The sequence below is a fragment of the Pipistrellus kuhlii genome, unplaced genomic scaffold (genome assembly GCF_014108245.1).
Source record: "Pipistrellus kuhlii isolate mPipKuh1 unplaced genomic scaffold, mPipKuh1.p scaffold_m20_p_2, whole genome shotgun sequence".
Classification (NCBI taxonomy): Eukaryota; Metazoa; Chordata; class Mammalia; order Chiroptera; family Vespertilionidae; genus Pipistrellus; species Pipistrellus kuhlii.
In genome coordinates, this window is record NW_023425515.1 from 177,802,172 (window position 1) to 177,822,919 (window position 20,748).

General features: G+C 63.3%; 1 protein-coding gene across 1 annotated transcript in view; it reads left to right on the top strand.

Annotated features, from left to right (window-relative positions):
• The first annotated feature begins 6,496 nt into the window (after positions 1–6,496).
• Positions 6,497–20,748, top strand: part of SDC3 (syndecan 3) — a 37,462-nt gene continuing 23,210 nt past the window's right edge. The window contains exon 1 of the mRNA XM_036445185.2: positions 6,497–6,635. Coding sequence (XP_036301078.1) covers positions 6,513–6,635 — 123 coding nt within the window. The 5' untranslated portion in view covers positions 6,497–6,512. The remainder of the gene's footprint in view (positions 6,636–20,748) is intronic.

The following is a 20,748-nucleotide window of genomic DNA, read 5'->3' on the forward strand; positions in this document are numbered from 1 at the left end:
TGCAGGGGCCGCCAGTCCGGCTCCCCGCCTCAGGAGACACCCCCCCCCCCCCCCCGCCACCCCCAACCAGAACCACCCGCTCAGCTGCTCCGGACTCCTGCCCCACAGAAGCCGGGTGAAGCACTTAGAGGTCATTGTGGTTTGAAGCCGCTGTGTTGGGGTAATTCGTGATGGATCAGGAGATAACAAATACATAGCACACAACCTCGGGTGACCCAGGCCGGGCCCGGGCCGATCCGAAGGCCCGTTTCCCATCTCTTCTCCGAGGCATAGGCTGCCCTGCCCGCTGCTGACCTGACCCACCCACCTCCCGCCTGGCGTGTCCCAAGCAGGGAGAGACTGGGAATGACCGCCAGTGGCGTTGTGACTGTGGGTCTTGCTCTGAGCTGGGTGCCACCTTGTTTACCTCCCTCAAACCCAGGTGGGGGGGAGGGTACAGCAGTCACTCAGTCTAACTTCAATGGGAGCAAAGAGGCCCCAGGGCACTGGCAGGAAGTGGCAGGCAACAAGGTTTGACCCCAGAGCCCCCTAGGCCTCTCCTGAGAGCCATACCCGGTGCCCCCTGGCCAGGCCCTGCCCCAGGGCCCTGCGGGGAATTCCAGTGGGCCTCCTGTTTACGGGGGAGGGGGCCGAGGCCCAGGTGAGGGGAGTGACCTGCTCGGGGCCACCAGCTGGTGGGGGACAGAGGCCGGACTGGTCCCATGTGAATGGGGTTATCTCCTGCTCTGGAATGCCAGCTCCCTGGGTGCCCAGGTCTGTACAGCTGGACCTTCCCAGGGCTCAGCCACGACAGGGTGGGGTTGGAATGCCGGTCTCTATAAATTGCAAAAAGCCGAGACACGCACAGGACACGTTACATATCGCGAGGACAGCTGTGCTCCCTCGGATTCCGTGGCCCAGGGGGCCCTCGCGCCGGCCACTCTCCTGCTTGGCACCAGCTGGGCGGCTCTAGCCCAGCATGAGATGAGAAAGGAAACATATTTTTAGAGGCAATTTTTTCTTCCAGGAAAATGATTCCAAATGTCCAATTGATTCCCAGGAATAAGGGAACGGGTTATGTTAGTAGAATGGCTTCTGCTAATAGCAGTGCCCTCTGCCTTTCTCTCTTCCTCTTCCTCCGTCCCCCTCTCTCCCTCTCCCTCCCTTTCCCCCCCTCTCTCTCTCCCCCCCTCTCCCTTCCTCCCCATCCTGCCTTCCTTTCCCCTCCTCCTCCACATCCCCGCTGCCCCCGCCCCCCCCCCCCACACACACATAGGGAAGAGGCGGGAGAGAACACCCGCTCCTGAGTCAGGGTTCCCCCCACCCCCACACAGCCATTCCCTAGCCCTGGGACCCAGAGAGGGCTTGAATGAGGGCGTGGTAGTGGGGCAGGTCCTCCCCTGACTTTTCCCAAATCATAGGGCGATTGGTCTGGACTCTAGGAGAAGGGGGTGGTTTGGGGAGAGCCCCCAGGGCAGGGCGGAGCAGCCCGTGTTCTGCCACGTGCTGTGTGACCTTGGCACAGTCTCTTCCCCTTCGGGGCCTCAGTGAACTCCCCTGTGAAATGGGCAGACGGAGCAGGTGGAGTGTCCACATATCGGGCCTGGGAGGCCTCCTCCCAGGGGAGACACCGCCTCAGTGTGACCCTTCCGAGCACCCGCTCTCCAAGGCCTGCCCGCCACGGCTCAGGGAAGGTGTCACCACACCCCGAGGCTTGCTGGATTCTCTCTGCAACATCCCAGCCCTCAGAGCGGTGTTAGCCCCACCCTGCCCAGTCCACCGCTCCTTCCTCCCTACCCTGCACACCCCCGGAGGACTCTGCCGGTCTAATGTAACGGTCTAACGGGCTGGCCTGTGGGCCTCCATTTAGAGGCAAATTACAGTGAAATGGATGAAGCTTGAGCTTCAGGGCCCCTCGCCTGCAGAGCGCCCCCATCCAAGGCCTTGTTCCTCATTGGGATCCCCTCAGATTGTACAACTTCAGGGCCCTACAGAGTGGGGACCCACTCCTGACCTCATCCATACTCAGCTGGAGGTGCCAGAGTGCCTCCCCGCCCCCAGCTGGCCGGCGCCTGAGCCAGAGCCGACCCGGGCGAAACCTCAGCCTCTGCAGCCTCTGCAGCCTCTGCAGCCTCTGCTCTCCTCCGTCGAGGCCAGCCCAGCCGTGCTCTGTGCCCACAGGTCCCTCAGCGCAAACACAGCCCGCTCCCTCCGGTCTCACCCACATCTGCCCGGGGGCCTCAGGGATCGCTCTGGGCTCCAGCTCACAAACCTAAGAGGCCGGGGCTCCAATTCTGACCCTGTGCCTGGCAGCTCCGTGCCCAGGGGACACCGCCCAGTCTCACTGACCCGCTAGCACACCGCTGGGGGCCTGGCCGTGAGACCCTCGCCGTCGGGATGGGCAGGGGGCTCCCACTGACGGGGGCCGCACCGATGGAGGCCAAGCCCAGCGCCCTGCAGGCCCTGGGGAGGCTCCCGGCAGCCCGTCGGCTCAGCCCTACGTGTTGGGGCGGCCCGTTTGCCAGAATCCTGTTTCGGTTCCTGATTTTGGGGTCACTGACCTCAGGGCAGCCTTCACCCCGACTTTCTCAGAAGCACACCCGGCTCCGGTCTCCTTCCTGAGTCTTGAGCAAGGCTGGACGGTGTGATGGAGAAGGTGGGTGGGAGCGAGCAGGGGGAGGTGGGGCGCCCTGGGGAGACGGGGGCTTGTTGCCAGTGAGGACCCCCCAGTTCCCTGCTGCGAGGCTATGTGACCTGGGGCACATCACCCAGCCCCCCAGAACCCAGCGGATGGACTGCACAGCAGGAGGAAGTGATGCGCAGACGTGAATGCCTCACCGCGGGCCAGGCTCTGCCCGATCCTCAAGGCAGCAGCCCCGGGAGGCGAGCGCGCTTGCTGTTCCCATGTCGCAGGATGAAGATGAACCGGCGCGGTGCTGGCAGGTGCCAGACAGCGCCTGGCGGAGGGGAAGCCCTCGGTCAACCCTGGCTCTCATCGTCACCCGAGTTCAACCAGCCAGTCTGTTTGACCGAACCGCTGGGGGCAGGCAGTAACGATGAGCTGCCTTGTTAGAGCCAGGAGGCCCCACGGGAAGGGGGGTCGGGGGGGGGGGGGTCTGATAGGATGGGGGAGGAGGGGAGGCATGGCTGCCAGGTGTGCTGTCCTGTTATCTGGGTCCCAGGCTCATGTGGGCTTGCCTGTGGGTTGGCTGTGTCCATGTGACAGTGTGACCCCTACACCAAGCCCAACTCACTCACCAAATGCTTCGGGACACGGTGTCAGTGTAACTGCCGCGTTTGGTCAGGATCTCGCTCTCACTCACCAGCTGTGAGCTTGGGTACCTCTTCTAAAACACCTTCTAAAGTGCCTGGTTTGCCACTTCCTTTTCTTTCTTTCTTTTTTTTTTTTTAAAATATATTTTATTGATTTTGTACAGAGAGGAAGGGAGAGAGATAGAGAGTTAGAAACATCGATGAGCGAGAGTCATCGATCAGCTGCCTCTTGCACACCCCCTACTGGGGATATGTCTGCAACCAAGGTACATGCCCTTGACTGGAATCGAACCCGGGACCTTTCAGTCCCCAAGCTGACGCTCTATCCATTGAGCCAAACCAGTTTCGGCTGGTTTGCCACTTTCACACCGGGGGCAGCTCAGTGTGCACCTCGCAGAGCCCTGCCGCCCCATCAGCTCAGCGGAGTCTGTGGTCACTGCCCACGGGGACACTGAGGCGCTCCCACTCCGGGGGGACAGCGGAGACTAAAAGCAGCTGCGTGGGGAGCGCACGGACGGGGCTTGTCTGGGGCGCTGGGCCGGGTGGGACCAGCCCTGCCTGATGGGAGTCAGGACAGCCCCCCAGAGGCCCCAAGTGGTCCAGGGGCGGGGGGAATGCCTGGAAGGGGGCATGCCTGCATGATGGTGAAGGCGAAGGGAGACCTGAGATGCTGGCGTGGGGCCTGATGCACAGGTAACCATGGGGGAGGGGAGGTGTGACTGCACCTTGTGCTGGAGAACAGGTGGGTGTGTACACATGTGAACCCCACGGAGCGCTGGAGCAGGGGTTGAGAGGCAGAATGAGACTCAGGGCCCAGACCTGCTTTGCTTCGGGCTGTGACCAGTATCTTTGAGGACCAGCAGGTGGCGCTCCTGCCCAGCCCAAAGCGTCCACAGCCCGCTCTCCCAGGATGTCAGGGGAGGCTCAGGACAGGCAGGGACCTGGGAAGATGGACAATGCTCACCGCTCCCCTCGGCCAGGAGCCGGCCCTGACGGCCTCTCTGAGCCCGGCACAGCTCCCAGGACAGTGGCCACTGCCTCAGAGTAGCCATTGCTGTGTGACCAGCTCCAACTATCCCCAAGGCCTTCCTGACACCGATCTGACACGTGGCTAACACTGCCCTTTGGGGCCACCTCAGAGGCAGCCTGTTCCCGGGCCTAAGCAGCCCCTCTGGGGGTGACTATTCCCTCACCCAGGCCCCTTCCTTTACCAGCATCATCCAGCCACCGGCATTGAACCCCAGGACAATGGCGGGAAGGGCTCCCTTAAACCTCACCCCCTGGCTCCTGGCCCGGGTCTGGCACACACGGGCAGACACTCAGTTGAAATCTGGAGAGTGGATGAATGGATCCCTTGTGGTCATTAGTCTCACGTTACAGCTGGGAAGCGGAGGCTCAGAGAGCCAAAGCTACTCGCCCGCTGTCACACAGCGCATAGCTGGCCGAGCTGGGGTTCGAACCCAGGCCTTTGCCCAACCCCGAGTCAGAGCGCCTCAGCTCCCAGCTGTGCTGTCTCACCCAGATCCCCACCCGCTGGACCTCTCTCGGCCCAGCTCCCCCAGGGGCCCCGGGTCAGAATTCCTGAAGGTTCCTGGGGATGGGAGCTCCAGAGGCCGAGACCTCGGAATTCCTAGGGGATTTTCAATCTGAGCGGGGAGGGTTCCCGCCCTTCCTCTCCAGGATCTCCCTGCCAAAGGGTAGCTGGCTTGGCCGACACGGCCTTTAGGGACGTGGCTCTCAGTGCTGCTCAGGAAACACCCCCGAACCCAGCTCCGTTTGTCTCCCGGTCCTCCTCCACGGGCCCCCTGGTACCCCTATATCTTGGCTGGCGCCCCGGAGTCTGTTCCTCCGGGCCCACCCCGGCACACTCCGCTTCTGGCTCCACTCGTCCTGGTTTCAGTTCCCTTTTCCTCCGGGGAATTGTTCCAGATTCAGCTCAAGCCAGTTCCTCCTTCCTTTGGGCCTCGCACACAGGAGCCGAGGGCAGAGACCTCCAGCCTCAGATTCCCATCAAGGAGGGGGAGATACCCACTCCCCCTATTTCATGGGGTTGCTGAAAGAATTAATAACCCACCTAAGGCCTTGGGGGCCACACCTGGTTGGAGCTTAAAAAATCCTGCCTTCTCCTCCCAGGACAGCTGGGTGGGGGGAGCTCAGGTGAATGGGAAACACACTCATTGATTCAAGAAATGTGTGTTGAGCACCCACTATGTGCCAGTCCCTGAGCTGGTATTGGGGACACAGAGCAAACAAAGTGACCCCAACCCCTGCCCTCCTGGGGTTAGGTACCAGTGGGTGGTGGGAGACTCCAGCGAGTAAGTCAAGCGCATAGTAGGCCAGGGAAGCAGGGGATAAGGCCTAGAGACAAGTGCGCGATGACCACGCCACCCAGGGACATATTCTCACAGCACCTGCCCTGGAGGGTGGGGTCTCCCTTCTACCCCAGGAACCTGAGGCTCAGGGGGAGAGGGTGGGGGTCAGTGTGTGCGTGGGGAGCTTCCCGAGGTCTGCCCAGCTCTCCCTCTGCAGCCCCAGGGAGGCCGGGAAGTCCTCCCCGCGGTGCAAAGGGGAGAGGAGGCCCAGAGAGGGTTGCCCACACCTGAGGTCACCCAGCGCACCCGCCTCTTGGAGACACCACTGTCCGGGCCTGGGTGGGCGGCTCTGGGGTGGCGGTTGTCCCGGAGGAGCTGTGCGAAGGAAGCCCTTAGGGGAGGATGGTGATGATCACGCCGGTGCCACCCATCCGCTCAGACCCTCTAAGGAGGCAGCCCGCCGTTCCCCGCCCCGCATCCCCACGGGGCGTCCTTCCCTTCGCGCCCCGCCGCCCGGGGAGGCGCCTTCCGAGGGACCCCGTCCTCAGGCCGAGCTCAGCGAGGCGGGTCCGCGTCCCAGGCCCGGGCGCCGGAGCCGGGGCGGCGGGGCGGCCTGTGCGGGGCGCGGGGACCCTGCGCGGGCCCTGGGCTCCGGGCGGGGGGCGGGGGCCGGGGCTGGGGGCGGGGACCCCGGGCTGGGGGCGCTCGCCCCGCCCCGCCTCCTCGCGCCCCGCCCGCGCTGGGGGCGGCCCGGCGGCGGCGCGCGCTTCCTGCGGGCGGGCGGCGGGCGCGGCGGCCGTGGGCGCGGAGCCGCGAGGCGGAGCCGGGCCGCCGAGCCGGGAGCCCCGAGCGAGAGCCGCGCGGTGGGTCCAGCCGCCGGGCCGCGCCGCCGCCGAGCAGCCGCCCCGCCGCCGCGGGAACAAAGGCGCCGCCGCCGCCGCCGCCGCCATGGAGCCGGGGCCGCCGCGCCGCGCCCGGGCCGCCCGCGGGGCAGGCGCTGGGGCCGGGCCCGGGGCCCGCGGGCTGCTGCCGCCGCTGCTGCTGCTGCTGCTTGCCGGGCGCGCCGCGGGGGTGAGTGCCGCGCGCCGCTCGGACCCGGGACCCCTCCCCCATCGCCCCCCCCCCGGATCGCCCCCCGCGGTGCATCGGGATGGGGGGGAGGCCACCCCGCGCCGGTGGCCGTTTAGGGGGGCTCGTCCCCTTCCTGCGGGACCCTCCGCGGCGGGAGGCCCGCGGGAGCCCGCGCCGCTGCCTCCCCGGCGGCCCGGGGAGCCCCCTCCGGGCGAGCGGGGTGCCCGCCCCGGGCGGGGGGCGCGGGGAGGCCGGGCGGCGGGCCGGGGGCGCGGGCGCGTGGCCGGGGCTGGGTGTGTCTCGGGTCTGGAGTGAACGTGGATTTTGCTCGCTCGTGGGTGTGTCCAGACCGCGGCCACTTTTAGGGCGTGGGGGCTGCTCCCCGCCCCGGGGATGGGGTGCCTTTGGTTCCTGCCCGGGCAGCTTGGATGGGGGTAGGGGGGCCCGGAGAAGGTGACTGTGTGAAGGTGACCTGAGGGGGAGAGGGACACAGGGAGGGTGTGTCCCCCCCTCCGGTGAAGGGTGCTGGGACCTGTGGGGTGCGTGTGGGTGAAAGGGGTGGGCAGTGCCGTCGTGTCCTACCTGTGTGTGTGTGGTGTGAGGGTGACCCGTTGTGCTTGGCGCCTACGGTGCCAGGGCTGGTGGCTGCTGGCGCTGGCGGTGTGTGCTGCAGGGGTGCGTGTGGGGAGACTCCGTGGTGGGCGTGTGCTTGCACCCATGGGAGTGGGTGCCCGTGTGCTTGCAGGTGCTGCTGGGCGGCTGCTCCTGGGCCTGCACACCGGAGGGGCGGTGTGTGCAGGTAGAGGGGAGTGCGGATGTAGGAGGTGACTCCTGGGTGTCCCTTCGGGTGACCAGGCAGCAGCCGTGAGGGGTCAGCTCTGTCCCAGCTCCACAGGGGGAGCGGGAGGAGGAGAGAAGGGGGACCCAGGGCCTCTCCCTCTGAGGAACTCAGGTTCCCGCGTGGGCACATGGCCGCAGCCTGGCTGGGAGCGAGCCGGGGGTTTCTGGGCCCGTTCTCTCCGGTTCCACCAGGAACTCGGCCTGCCCCCCTCCGGCTGACATGGACCTGGGCCCGCGGGCAGGGCACCCACTTACCCCTGCAAGTTCCCCGGAGCCTCCGCCGGCCAGCCCATACACTGCCAGGCGGGCGGGCAGGGCTCAGAGGTTGCTTCTTGGGCAGCCGCTGCTCACCAGCCATGCCCACCTGGGGGCTTGGGGCAGGGGAAGGGGTGCTCAGTGCCAGGGGAAGTACCTGCAGGTGGCTGTATGCTTCAGCCCCAGGCTCCCGGGTGAGGTGTGGAGAGAAGGTCCCCGGGAGGGACTGAAGCCCAGCCCAGCCTAGCAGGAGGGTCCCTTTCTCAGCTACACTTCCGGAAGGCCACACAACCTCCGGCTCAGCCTGGTCACACACGTGTGACCCATCTCCTGGCTCATGATCTGACCTTTGAGCACTCATCTCACCTCTCAGAATCCTACTAGCCTCTCTTTTCCCCTCTGTGAAATGGGGCTAATAATACCCTCCCCGAAGACCAAATGAGAGGACGTGTGTTTTCATACTCGGAAGGAGCTCGGGAAGTGCGCGGTGTGCACCGGAGTGAGGGGGGCTCAGGACAAGATGCTTTGGACGTGGGGGCCCAGCCGGAGTCTGGAGCTGTGGGACCCTGGGCAGGCCCCGTCCCTCGCTGACAACTGCTCCTTGTTCTTAAGCGAAAGCCAAGAATTCGTTCCCCGGGAGGCGGTGGGAGGAATGGGTCTGCGAGGGTGCCAGGTGACAGCCACGGTGTGGTGCGGGCTCAGCGAGGCGGGGATGGGGGGGGAGGCTGGATCTGGGGGTGAAGGAGAGGGGGTGATTCAGACACAGAGCTGGGTGGCAGAGGAAGCAAAACCTTGGGATTCTGGGCCTGGAGGCCCATGTGGCTGGGCTTGACTTGAAGGAGAAGAGGGGCGAGGCTGGGGGTGAGGCTGCAGGTGAGGGGGGGACGGCGAGCCTCTCCCCAGCCTCACGCCTGCCCTGGGGCCCGGCGGTGGAGGAGGGGTGTCATCTCACCTGCCTGGGAGGCAGAGGGTTAATAGGTGGTGCCCAGTGCCAGGGATGCCACCCCAGAGGAGAAGGGTGATGCCTGCGGAGGAGGGGCTGAGTGAGACCCGCAGAGCCCCAGCTGGGACTGTCCCGGCTGGGAGAGGCCTCCGTGGCAGGTCCTCTGAGGAGACATGGAGGTGGGGAGTGGCTGACTCAGAGGGCCAAGATGGCCCCTCGGTCTGCCCACCAGCTTGAAAGGGAGTGCGTGTGTGTGCGTGTGTGTGTGTGTGTGTGTGTGTGTGTGTGTGTGGCTTCCAGAGTGACCTCAGTTAAAGAGCAGATCTCATTCATGCTGCAGATGGTGGTGAGTTGACGTGTGTGTGTGTGTGTGTGTGTGTGTGTGTGTGTCCTGGCATCTGCTTGGGGGAGTCTTCTCTTCTGAGAGACCACGTGACTGCAACTCCCAGGGACATCTGCCTCCGGGGCCACCTCAGCTGCTGTGCTCAAGGCCCCGCCCAGAAAGGCCTGGTGTGCGGGGGTCCTGGGAATGGGAGCCGAGAGGCTCGGGGCTGGCGGGGAATGGAGGGGCGCCTGAGTCGTGCTGGAACGCTCCCCGTGATGGAGTTCACCACTTGGTGGCTGTGTGACCTCGTGCGAGTTCCTTACCCTCTCTGTGCCTTCGCTTCTGTAATACCTCAGTAAAACGGGGAGAATGGGAGAATGAAAGGAGTGCACGTGTAAAGCTGGTAACACAATGTCTGCACGCACCGATTCCTTGTTCTTCGCAAGGTGGCCGTTCTGTGGCTGGGCCTGTGGTAGGGGTGGGGGTGAGGGACCATGAGGATGGGAATTCATTCGGGCCTGGTGGTCTGCTCCTTCCCCACCGACCGTGTCCATCACCCAGGGGCTCCCACCCGTTTCCCCTCAGCGCTCTCTGAACTCGGGCTTCCTCGGGTCCGCTTGTTCTCGCGGTAAGAATGAAAAGTCAGGGACCCCTGTGCCAGCGCCCGACCAGGCACACCACAGGGTCTGCTGCTCTTAGCTCCCGGCTGGCAGGGGCTCTGGGGACAGACACCTGCTGTGCGGTTTTGGGTCAGTGCTTTCAGTCTCAGCCGCCTCGTGTGTGAAACGGGGACAGTCACAGTGCCCGCCGCGCGGAGGTGATGGGAAGGGAGCGCCTGAGTGACGAGCACACCTGCATGCCCTGAGCGCTCTGGAGATGGGCCTTTCCAGGAGGGAGCCGGGGTCAGGGAGGGGAAAGGAGGAGGAGGAGGAAGAGAAGAAGGAGGAGGAAAGGGAAGAGGGGGAAAGGGAGGGGGAGAAAGGAGGAGGGCGCCCTGATCCTTGGCTTTCTTACCTGTCAACTGGGGACAAACACTGGCTTACAGGACTGAGCTGGGGTGACCACAGCCACACGGTGTAGCTGGGATGGAACCTGCCTCCGGCTGCGAACCCAGCTCGGTCCCGGTTCCTCGTGTTGGGGTGTGGTGAGGGCTGAGCCCTGCTGGAGGAGAGACTTTGGCCGCTTGAAAACAAAAGGCTCCTTCCACCCTGGGGTCCGGGCAGCTCTGGCTGGGGCTCTGGACGGTGCCAGAGCAGCGGGGGGGTGGGTGAGGGCACCTGAAGGGTGAAGAAGGGTAAGACAGCTTCCCCCAGAAGCCGGGTCGGGCACAGGCCTGGAGCTGGGGCCTCCCTCCGGAGCTGCGGGGGGAGAGGGACGGGTCCTTCTGGAAGGGGCTGCGGAGCATTCCTGACGGCTGGGGACGGGGCTGGGGTGGGACGTGGGAAGTCTCCATCTCCCCAGCCCGGCCCGGCGGGGGCTGAGGGTTCGATTCGGGAGGCGGCCTCCTGTCCTCTGAGGGCTGAATAAGAGAACCTGCATTTATTTAATCATGATCGCCTTTGGAGGCAGGGGTTATAGAACCCCCGTTTACAGAGGAGGACTCTGAGGCACAGAGTTGACTGCTTCTGGTCACACAGCGGCGAGTGGCAGAGCTGGGCTGAGCCGCGGCTCAGCCAGCTGGTAGACCCGGGCTGCCTCTCCTCCTGATGAGCATGACCTTGGGCAAGTCCCTTCACCTCTGGGGCCTCCGCCCCCCACATCAGGACCGTGTTTCCACTGTTTCCTAAGCGGCTGCTTTCCGCCCGGCTCCGGGCCAGGTGTGCCCCATGTATTTTCTCATTTAGTTCCCACCTTGGTCTTGGAGGTGGGTGATGCTCGGTCACCTGTTTTTTTTGTTTTTTTTAAAAATATATTTTATTGATTTTACACAGAGAGGAATTGAGAGGGATAGAGAGTTAGAAACGTCGATGAGAGAGAAACATCAACCAGCTGCCTCTTGCACAGCCCCCACTGGGGATGTGCCCGCAACCAATGTATTATACATGCTCCTGACCGGAATCGAACCCGGGACCCTTCAGTCCGCAGGCCGACGTTCTATCCACTGAGCCAAACCGGTTTTGGCTCGGTCACCTGTTAAAGGGGCCGCTGTGAGCCTCCCTGAGGGGTGGGCCCAGGAGAGCTCTCTGTGGATTGTGCAGGCTGTCCCCAAAATGGGGGTAGGAGGGGGGGGCTCATGTCTGGGCCATGTGATCATGGCACAGGCGACGGGACTATTTAGAAGGGAGGATGAGAGAGAGGGCTTCGAAATGCGAAATGCCACCATTCCCCCGGGACACGGATGGGGGTGGCTCTGCCTGCCTTCAGTCCCCTCTGGTCCTTCGAACGCTGTGTGGGGCTCACCTTCACCTCCCTGCTGCCCAGCCTTGAGTCCTGGCCCCGCTGCACCTACGGGTCTGTCTGGCCTGAGCGATGGAGGCTCGGAGAGGAGGAGTGACCCGGGGGAAGTTACGCTCTTCGGGAGAAGAGTCGGAATGCTTTCTGGACAGACCCCGGGCTCCCAGGGGCAGCCTCCCCCGCCGCCTTGTTCTTTGCCGAACCCCCAAGGCCAGCTTTGTGTCCCGCCCGGAGTTCGGTGGTTTGAATGAATGAAAGGGTGAGTGAAGGAGGGCGGGCAGGAGGCCAGGAGGACGGCGCTGTGTGTTCTCTCCGGTGGAGGTGGGCTGGGGGCACAGACCGAGGCTGGCAGACTCCTGCTGGGTCCGAGGCGTGTCCCTGTGGGCTGGGAGGTGCCGGGGTCCGCGCGGGGCGGGCGAGCCTGTGGTCGGAGTGCCGGGACTCGCTCACCACGCGGGCTGGGACGGAGGTGCTGTGGCTCTGGGCTCCGGCCCAGCCGCTCCGAGCCTGGCGATTCTGTGTCTGGGGAGGGGGGCAGGGCGGCCAGAGGCGGGAGCTCTCCCAAGTCCCGCCCCTTCGTTCCCACTCATCCCAACTCCCACCCCTGTAAGGAGGCAGGGTCCGGCTGGTCCTCGGCCACCTGGCTTGGCTTGCTGTCCCCTCTGATGGCCCCCACATCCTGGGATCATCGGGGGCCAGTGCCGGGGAAATATTGGTCCACTGACACCCCTCCGACCCCCTTGCCTTGGCTCCCAGCCTCCCGAGATTCCAGGGGGGCGGGGTAGCCTCGACTTCCGGCCCTCTCTCGCGCCAGAGCAGGCCCTGGCCAGAGGGATGGCCGCTCCCCTCCCCCACCGGCCAGGCCTATTCTCAGCGCCAAACAGGAAGCTGTGATTACAGGGGAGTCTGAGCGGCCATGGCGGAGGGCCCAGCTGGGCGGTGGGGGCGGGGGTGGCCCAGGACAAACGCCCTGGCCCCTCCCCTACCTGGCTGCTGAGGGTGGAGGGCACAGCTGGCCTTTCAGAGCAGCTGCTGAGGGTTCTACAGCATCCGTGCCCCAGCTGGCCGAAGTCTGCCTCCCCACCCTGGATCCCTTCCCAGGCCTCAGTGCCCTCTGTTTTGAGTTCTCCAAGCCTGAGGTAGTAGAAGGGGCAGACACTTCAATTCCAATTCTGCCAATTCCTTGCTGTGTGACTTTGGCGAGTTCCCTTAACCTCTCTGAGCCTCCATCTCCTCTTTGTTTAAAAATATGTTTTATTGATTTTTTACAGAGAGGAAGAGAGAGGGATAGAGAGTTAGAAACATCAATCAGCTGCCTCTTGCACCCCCCCCCCCCCCCCACTGGGGATGTGCCCGCAACCAAGGTACATGCCCTTGACCGGAATCGAACCCGGGACCTTTCAGTCCGCAGACATGACGCTCTACCACTGAGCCAAACCGGTTTGGGCCATCTCCTCTTTCTTAAAAATGCCTCGGTCATTTGGGAATGAGCAACACGAAGTAATAAAGTGCCCATTTCTCCCACGTACCCGCTTCCGTTTTGCCCTTTTCCTGTCCCTCTCGGTCTCACCGGAGGAGTTGCTTTTGGGGGTGGGGGTAAGGCTTTCCTTTGGAGAGTGGGGACCCAGTTTGAATGATCCGACGACCCAGAGCAGAACCCCGGGGGTGGGGGCCGCCCGGGGAGGGAGGACGTGGGCCAGGACTTCCAGGCGGAGCCGGCGGGTGGGGGCCAGGTTGGCACTTTCCAGTCCCTCGCGGGGCTGCTTTCCCGGGGCCATGGTTCTCCGGGGCTGTGGGCGGCCTGCGGCGCAGTCTGGAGCAACAGGATCGGGCTGGGCCGCGCCTGAGGTCCTCCCAGCCCGGGACCTGGAGCACCGGCTCCTTCTGTGTCCCACCTGCGGGGAGCACCTGGGCGGGCTCCACTCGCCGCACCTGCACTGCGCCCAGCAGGTGTCGGTGATGTTTGCACAGGCGCTCAGAGGTGGGAGCCGGCCAGCCCCACAGCCTGCCCCTCACGGAGGGCGTCCTGAGGCCCGCGATGGCCTGGCTCTCACCTGAGGGCGGGCCTGGTCCGCCCGCCTGCGCTGGTCGCACTGAGCCTTCCAGCCTCTCGGACGGACACGGGCGGCGATCCCCACTCTCGAAGGCCTGGAGGTGTGCCACCCCCTGCCGTGGCCAGGGGCTGGTGCAGCGGCGGCTCAGCTGCCCCTTCGCCTCCTCGGGACGCAGTCTGTCCCATTGCTGACCGTGTCCTCACGCCGCCTTTGTGAGATGGGAGTCGCTCAGGAATTGGGCGGAGCCGTGAGCGAGCGAGCAGGAGGGAAGTTAATTAGAGAGAAGGGGGGGCTGGAGCCCCCCGAGGAAGGTCAGGACTCAGCCTCCCCTGACCTTGGGGTTGAACTTCATGTGCCCCAACTGCAAGGGGCAGAGGCTGGGGGATGCAGGTGTTCCAGTCTGAGTAGATGGAGTTCCTCGTCCTGAGCCCGGTGGGTGCTGGCCTGAGGCTGTGGGCTGGGCCTCCCCTTCGCCCTCGGGGCGGCGGCCCCTGTTGAGCCCATAGGGTGACCCCAGGCTGTGCCACGAAATGAGGCCTGGGGCCCCCTTCTCGTTGGGGAGTCTGCCTGAGCCAGATGCCCTCTGCTGGCCTGTCACCCTTCAGGGCCGCGTTTTCTAAGATGGGGCGGGGCAAGGGCCGTATGCCGATTAGACCCTTCCTCCTGCTGTCCTGCTGCTGGGTGGGCCGTGGACTTGCTTTCCATGGGGTCAGCTCAGCCCAAGGCCTCCGAGAGCTCTCTGTACCCCCTGCCCTGCCAATCAGCTCCCCCAGTCCCTCCCCCAGCCCTGGTCACCAGCCCAGACTTTAATAAGGGTAATAAGAACCAATCACCGGCAGGATCTGGGAAATCGAATTGCAGCAAACTGATTGCCAGTTTGACTATGGCACAGGGTGGCTCGTTCGGCCGGTCGCCCTCCCTGGGCTGGGGTCTGGGGGGCTGCAGGGCTGGGGGCTGTGACAGGGGAGCCGGGGAAAGGTAGTCTGACTTCACGGGTATCTGGCAGGCCCCGTAAACTGCCACCCTCCCCAGGGCCCACGGCTGGGGTGTGGGTAACTGTGTCTGTCTCTGCACATCACCCCTTCCCCCCCCTGCTCAGGGCCAGGCTGCGTTGATGGCGGGATGGGAATGTCTGCAGCTGAATTCTACCTGGCTTCTACCCTCAAGATACTCTCCGTGTTGGGGAAATAGGCACAGATGGTGACACCATTGACAGTGACGGTGCCAGTACTCAGAGAGTACACACTGTATACCAGGGAGCTCTAAGCGCTTAACGTGTGCTATCTCCGTTCTCACCATGACCCCTGAGGTAGGCATTGCCGCCCCATTTTACAGATGGGGACCCAGAGGCCCGACAGGTTGAGTCACATCCCAGGGTGAGGTAGTTAGCGAGCAGGCATCTGCCCTTCCCGAGAAGCCGGGTTGTTTGGGGGGCCCATCTTTTGCTTGACTGATTCATCCATTCTGCACACTTATTGGGCGCCAGCTGTATGCAGGGCCCTGTGCTGGGGGCTGGGGGTGGGGGTGTGTCCTGCATCTTGTCCGTGAGCCTTGCTGGAGGGGTGTGTGAGGTTTCGGGGGGGGGGGGCGTGAGAGGGGGGATTGAAGAGCAGCAGGGAGGGAAGGCCTGCCTCCCACTCAGATTCGGATCCCAGCTCTGCAGTGAACGGGGCAGCGACTCCTTGCACAGCCTCCATCCCTGCTGCTCCGGGGGGCAGCCAGGCCGCACCCGCTGGGCAGTGCTGAGGGGTGGTGTGGGGGAGGTGCAGCTGGCAGCTAGTTGGCAGCTAGTTGAAGGGAGCTGCTGCTGGGTAAGTCACTTTTATTTCCTCATTTTCTTTGTTCTACCTTCCCTGAGATTTGCCGTCTCAGAGGTGAGTCTGCTCCTGCTTGCCCAGGGACGGAGGGCAGCCTCCTGGGCCCCCCCCCCCCCCCCAAGCCTCCACTTCTGCGTTTGTAAAGTGGGGAGCTCGGGCCAGTGACCCAGGGACCCTTCCAGTGTTTGCATTTGAGGAACTGCCAGAAGCCCGAGGCCAGAGAGGGCAGGGCCTGACTGGAGGTGGCCCCGTGGGGAGGGAGAGTGGGCTGCGGGGCTGCGGGGGTGGGGGGAGGCCTGTCTGGTTCCTCCCGGGCCAGGGTGAGGGTTCCCTCTTCTTGCCCATCACGCCGAGCACCACTTCTCTTCCCAGCCTCTGAGGCACGATCAGCCAAGTTCTGGCCGACCCGGCTGGGAACGAGTCTGGTTCCTGGGCAGAGGGCGAGCTCTGGGGAGGGAATCCAGGACCAGGACTCCGGGCCGTATCCCTGCTCGGCTGCGGACCTGCAGTCACGTTACCCTCTGTTTGCTGATGCCCCTCTACGTCTGGCCGGGGCTGAGCACTGGCAACCTGGTACCCCACCTTCGGAAGCTCCAGGGAGGTGAGGGAGCCAGCACATGAGAGGGCTGAGGACACGCGTGGGGGGGACTGAGAGGTTGGGAAATCAGGGCGGGCTCCCTGGAGGAGGCGTCTTTCGTGCCAGGCCTTAAAAATGGCAGCACGTGGACAGGCAGAGGGGCCAGGGTGGGGGCGTGTCCTGCGTCTTGTCCGAGAGCCTCAGAGGTGGGGAAGGTGGTGCCATATGAGGGAAGTAGCAATCCCCACCCGGGAGGCGGGCCATAGAGGAAGGTGGGAACGTATCTCCCTTTGGGGTGAAGGGGCTGTTGTGTGGGGGCACATGTTGAGTGGGAGTGGGTTGTTTCTTGTGTCTAACAGGCACTCGCTGGGCACCTGGCCCTGTGCCGTGGGGTGTTCTGGGCCTGACCCCCACAGGGCCTCCGCCTGAAAGACCCCAGTGGCTTCCAAGATGGGCTTTCGAGTCCAAACCAAGGCTTTGGGCTCCATCCGCAGGTAGAGGACGCCAGTCTATCACCTGGGCGCAGCCCTGCTGCCCTGAGGGGCTGGCATGGGATGCCAACAAGAGCACGGGTACAATAATATGAACATCGAGTTATGCCTGTTGAGTGCCTGCCACATGCAGGATACTCTGCCAGATGTCTTCTGTATAAATCCTGCCCTAACTGGTTTGGCTCAGTGGATAGAGAGTCGGCCTGTGGATTCAAGGGTCCCGGGTTTGATTCCAGTCAAGGGCATGTACTTTGGTTGCGGGCACATCCCCAGTGCGGGGGTGTGCAGGAGGCAGCTGATCGATGTCTCTCTCTCATCTATGTTTCTCATCTCCCTTCCTCTCTGTAAAAAATCAATAAAATATATATTTAAAAACAAAAACACACACACAAAAAAACCCCCCGCAATCCTTACAACAGCCTTAGGAAGGCGGCACCATTGTCTTGATTTTCCTAAAAGAGACATTGGAGCACAGAGAGGTGAAGTACCTTGTCCAAGGTCACAGAGCCGGGAAGCGGCGCACTCTCCAGGGTTTGAACCCAGGCAGCTTGTCTCACCTGGGGCACAAGCCCTGCTCCACGCTGCCTCGCACACTGCAAACGGTGAAGCGTGGTGTCTCCGGAGGACGGGTTTGAGGCCAGTCGGGTCTTGCTGGGAATGCAGGAGAGGGGGCAGGAGAGAGGGGCGTGAGGATCTGTGCTGAGCTGAGCTCATGGCTGCACGTGTGTGGCTCCCACAGGGTTCCATCCTCATCTCCTCGGAGCCTCCCTGGGATATATGTTGTTGCAGCAGCTACTCCCCCAATGACATCATCCCCCCGTTCAGCCCTCACGCTCGCTCTTTGGCTTCATTTCCCCAAATTCTGACATTGCTTCCTTGTACTTTTTTTTGCACATCCTCAATCTTCTTGACTCCGAGTTCACCCTGTTGTCGCTCCCTGTCCTTCTCCCGGCCCCCTGCCCCTGCAGTCCCCGGGCTTGTGGAAGAGGAAGGAGCCTGGAGGGGCCGCAGGGAGCCGTGGGTGGGCTCGAGGGCCGCCGGCAGCCTTCCTGCCTCCGTCAGCGGAGGGTGGCCTGGGCCCCTCTGGATCCCACCTTTTATTTTTTATTTTTATTTTATTTTATTTAATATAGTTTATTGATTTTTGTACAGAGAGGAAGGGAGAGAGAGAGAGAATTAGACACATCGATGAGAGAGAGTCATCGATCAGCTGCCTTTTGCACACCCCCGCACTGGGGATGTGCCCGCAACCAAGGTACATGTCCTTGACCGGAATCGAACCCGGGACCTTTCAGACCCCAAGCCGACGCTCTATCCATTGAGCCAAACCAATTTCAGCAGGATTCCACCTTTTAGAAGGTGGACGTCCCGGAGATGGTGGAGGCGCAGGCTTGGTTACAAGAGACCTTCCCCCTCTGCCCGCCACCTTCTTCCCCGCTGCACACCTACCCTCCTCCTCCTCTGCCTGCTCCCTGCACCCCTGCTTCCCACCCTCGATTCTTCTTCCTCCTGCCTGCTCCCCAGAGGCCTCTGCCTCTCTCCCTCCCTGGCTGGCTGGAACCTCTCCGCTCAGTGGGGCCAGGCCCGGAGGAGTCCTGGGACCTGGGCCTCAGGGGCCGAGGGCCGGTGGGTCAGGCTGGAGAACCTCTCATTTTCTTCACCCCTGCCCGCTCCAGAAGTGTAGTTCCGAGGACTCCAGGCCACAGGAAGTGGGCCCCTCACCTCGCTGTTCACAGGAAGACACAGCCCAAGGGCGGAGCCGGCTGTTCGGGGTCCCCCAGGGCTGAGAGGAGCGGCTCCCCCACAGCTGTGGTCCCAGGTGCCTCTGGGAGCGGAGCCCTGGCCTGGCTGACTCCTGTGCTCATGTGAGAAAGCGGGGCTGGGAGGCTTTTGGGGGTGATCTCAGATCCCGGAGAAGGAGTTCCACGAGTCCCCAAAGTTGCTGTCTCCACTTTCTCAGCTGCAGGGGGCCTGGCCCCAGCCGGTAGGTGGGCACGGTGTTTGCAGCTCCTGGGAGGATAGTGGAGGAGGTTGGAGACACTCCCCTACCTCAGGGGAGTCGAGGCACACGTAGAAGTGTGCACCCCTGCAGACCATTTGTGTATGTGAAGTAACACGCTGTCCTGAGCACACACCCTTGTCCTGTGCACACATGTGGAGGCCCAGACCTGCACAGATAACACAGAGACAGGGAAATACACACTCTCTGTGCCCCCCATCCCCACACCCATGCACACATACCTCTTACAGAGATGGAGCCCGCACACTCACTTCACGCACCCAGGCCCTCACAGGTATCAGAGCCACCTGACAGCCCGCAGGGGTATACGCACAGATGTATCTGCACGCATGCCCAGAAACAGCCCTGGATGTGCTTGCACGGATGTACCTGCATGTGCACGCCCACAACCCGCTCCCCTCTCCCCGCTGCACACACACATCTGGGACTCTAAGCTACCAGGAATGTGTCCGTCCTTAATCCCAGCCCTTAATCCTCGAGTCTAGGGAGCCCAGGCCAGAGGGCGGCGGATCACCTGCCTCCTCAGCAGTGATTAAGGGGGTGGGGCGGGTGCAGAGGCCTCAGTGCTTTGTCTTCTGCCTGACCTCCAGGCGCGGCAGACTTCACCCCGGGGGTTCAGATGTGCGGGGAGCAGGAGGGGGGGTGTGTCCCTGAGGAAAGTGACAGCGGGTCAGAGAGGCCAGGGGAGGCGCCCCTTCATCGAACCGCCTGCCTGGCGCACCCCCGAGTCGACCTTAAGCACGCTGCATCCCGCACTCTGATCAGAGCATTTCTGGACCAGGTGGGAGGGTGAGGCCGAACCCCAGGATGCTGTCTTTGGGGCCTTGAGCAGGGAGGGGCAACACTGGGACAAGGTTGGGATGGGAAGCTTCCCGCAGGCGGTGAGGCCTGAGCTGGGTATTGGAGGGAGATACACAGGCACGTCCGTGTGTCCATACGGGGTGGCCGTGAGGGACGGCGCAGAGAGGGCCGGGGCCCTGACTGCCACCTCCATGTCCACAGGGCGGCCGGGGGCAGCTCTCTGCACTCGTGTCCCCTCGGTAAAGCTGACGGTGACCCTTTTACCGCAGGGTCATTGCAAGCACGAGGGCTCACTCGGCCCAGGCCCAGCATGGTGCAGTGCCCAGGGCTGGTGCCCAGGACTGATAAGAATGGGGCAGTGGGGATGAGAGGCTGTGTCCCCACAGAGGTGACCGTCGCCACCCTGTCCTCATCCTGGGGTTTGGGGAAGACGACTGGGCTCCAGGAGCAGCCTCTTGCTGATGTCCAGCTTGGAGGCCGGCTTCTCCAATCAGGTTCGTCTCCCCCCGGACACGGGGCCGGACCGTTGACGGCTCATGCATGTGGGCCCCCCTGGGCCCTGCTCTGGCTGCGGCTGGCCCTGATAGAGTTTCTCGCAGGGGGTGAGGCAAGCTGGTGTGATTGGGGCTCTGATGGTGGTAGGAGCCCAGGGCTGCGGCCTCTGACCTCTGACCCTGCTTGTGGAGGGTCAGGTGGTGCGTGGGCTGAGACCTGAAGGAGGGTGTGGTCAGGGAGGTCACGTTTGAGTGACATGTGACCTGGTCACTGGGTTGCAGGGCACCTGGGGCCAGACACTCAGGGTCCCTAATTCCTAATGGGCGTTTGGCCTCCCCTGGCTGAGCTCCGTGGATGGGCTGGCTGGGCAGAGGGATGTGCGGGACCCACAGGAGGCTGGCGGTGACGTCAGGGGGAGGACGTGGTGCTCTGGGGTCTTCTGGGGCCCCCTCCAGTCCAGCGCTGGGACTGGGGGGCTGGAGGGACCTTGTGGAATTCTCAGCTTCCCTCCTCAAGACCCTTTGTGGCCTCGCCCTGCAGTCTGCTCTGTAAGGCTGTGAGGTCACGTCTTCCCCTCGTTTTAATAAAATCCTCACCCAAGGGTATGTTTCTTTATTTGAGAGAGAGAGAAGGAGAGTGGAAGGGGGTGGAAGAGAGAGAGAGAGAGAAAGAGAGAAACATTGATGTGAGAGAAACATCCATCAGTTACTTCCTGCATGCACCCTGACTGGGAATGAAACCCACAACCTTTTGATATATAAAACTAGAGGCCCGGTGCATGGAATTTGTGCATGGGTAGGGTCCTTAGGCCTGGCCAGTGACCAGGGACTATCAGGTTCCCCGCCTCCCTGCCTCCTGCTTCCCTGGCTCCCTCAGTGCCCCCACTGCTGCTGCTGGTCACCTGCCGTGTTCTGCGCTGCCCCCTGGTGGTCAGGGCATGTCATAGCGAGCGATTGAATTCCCAGACTCCCATTCAAACTCCCCAGGGTACAATTTGCATATTAGCCTTTTATTATATAGGATGACACTCCAACCAACTGAGCCACTTGGTTAGGGCCACCTCTTCCCCTCTTAGCGACTAGACAGGGACCAGAGCCAGAG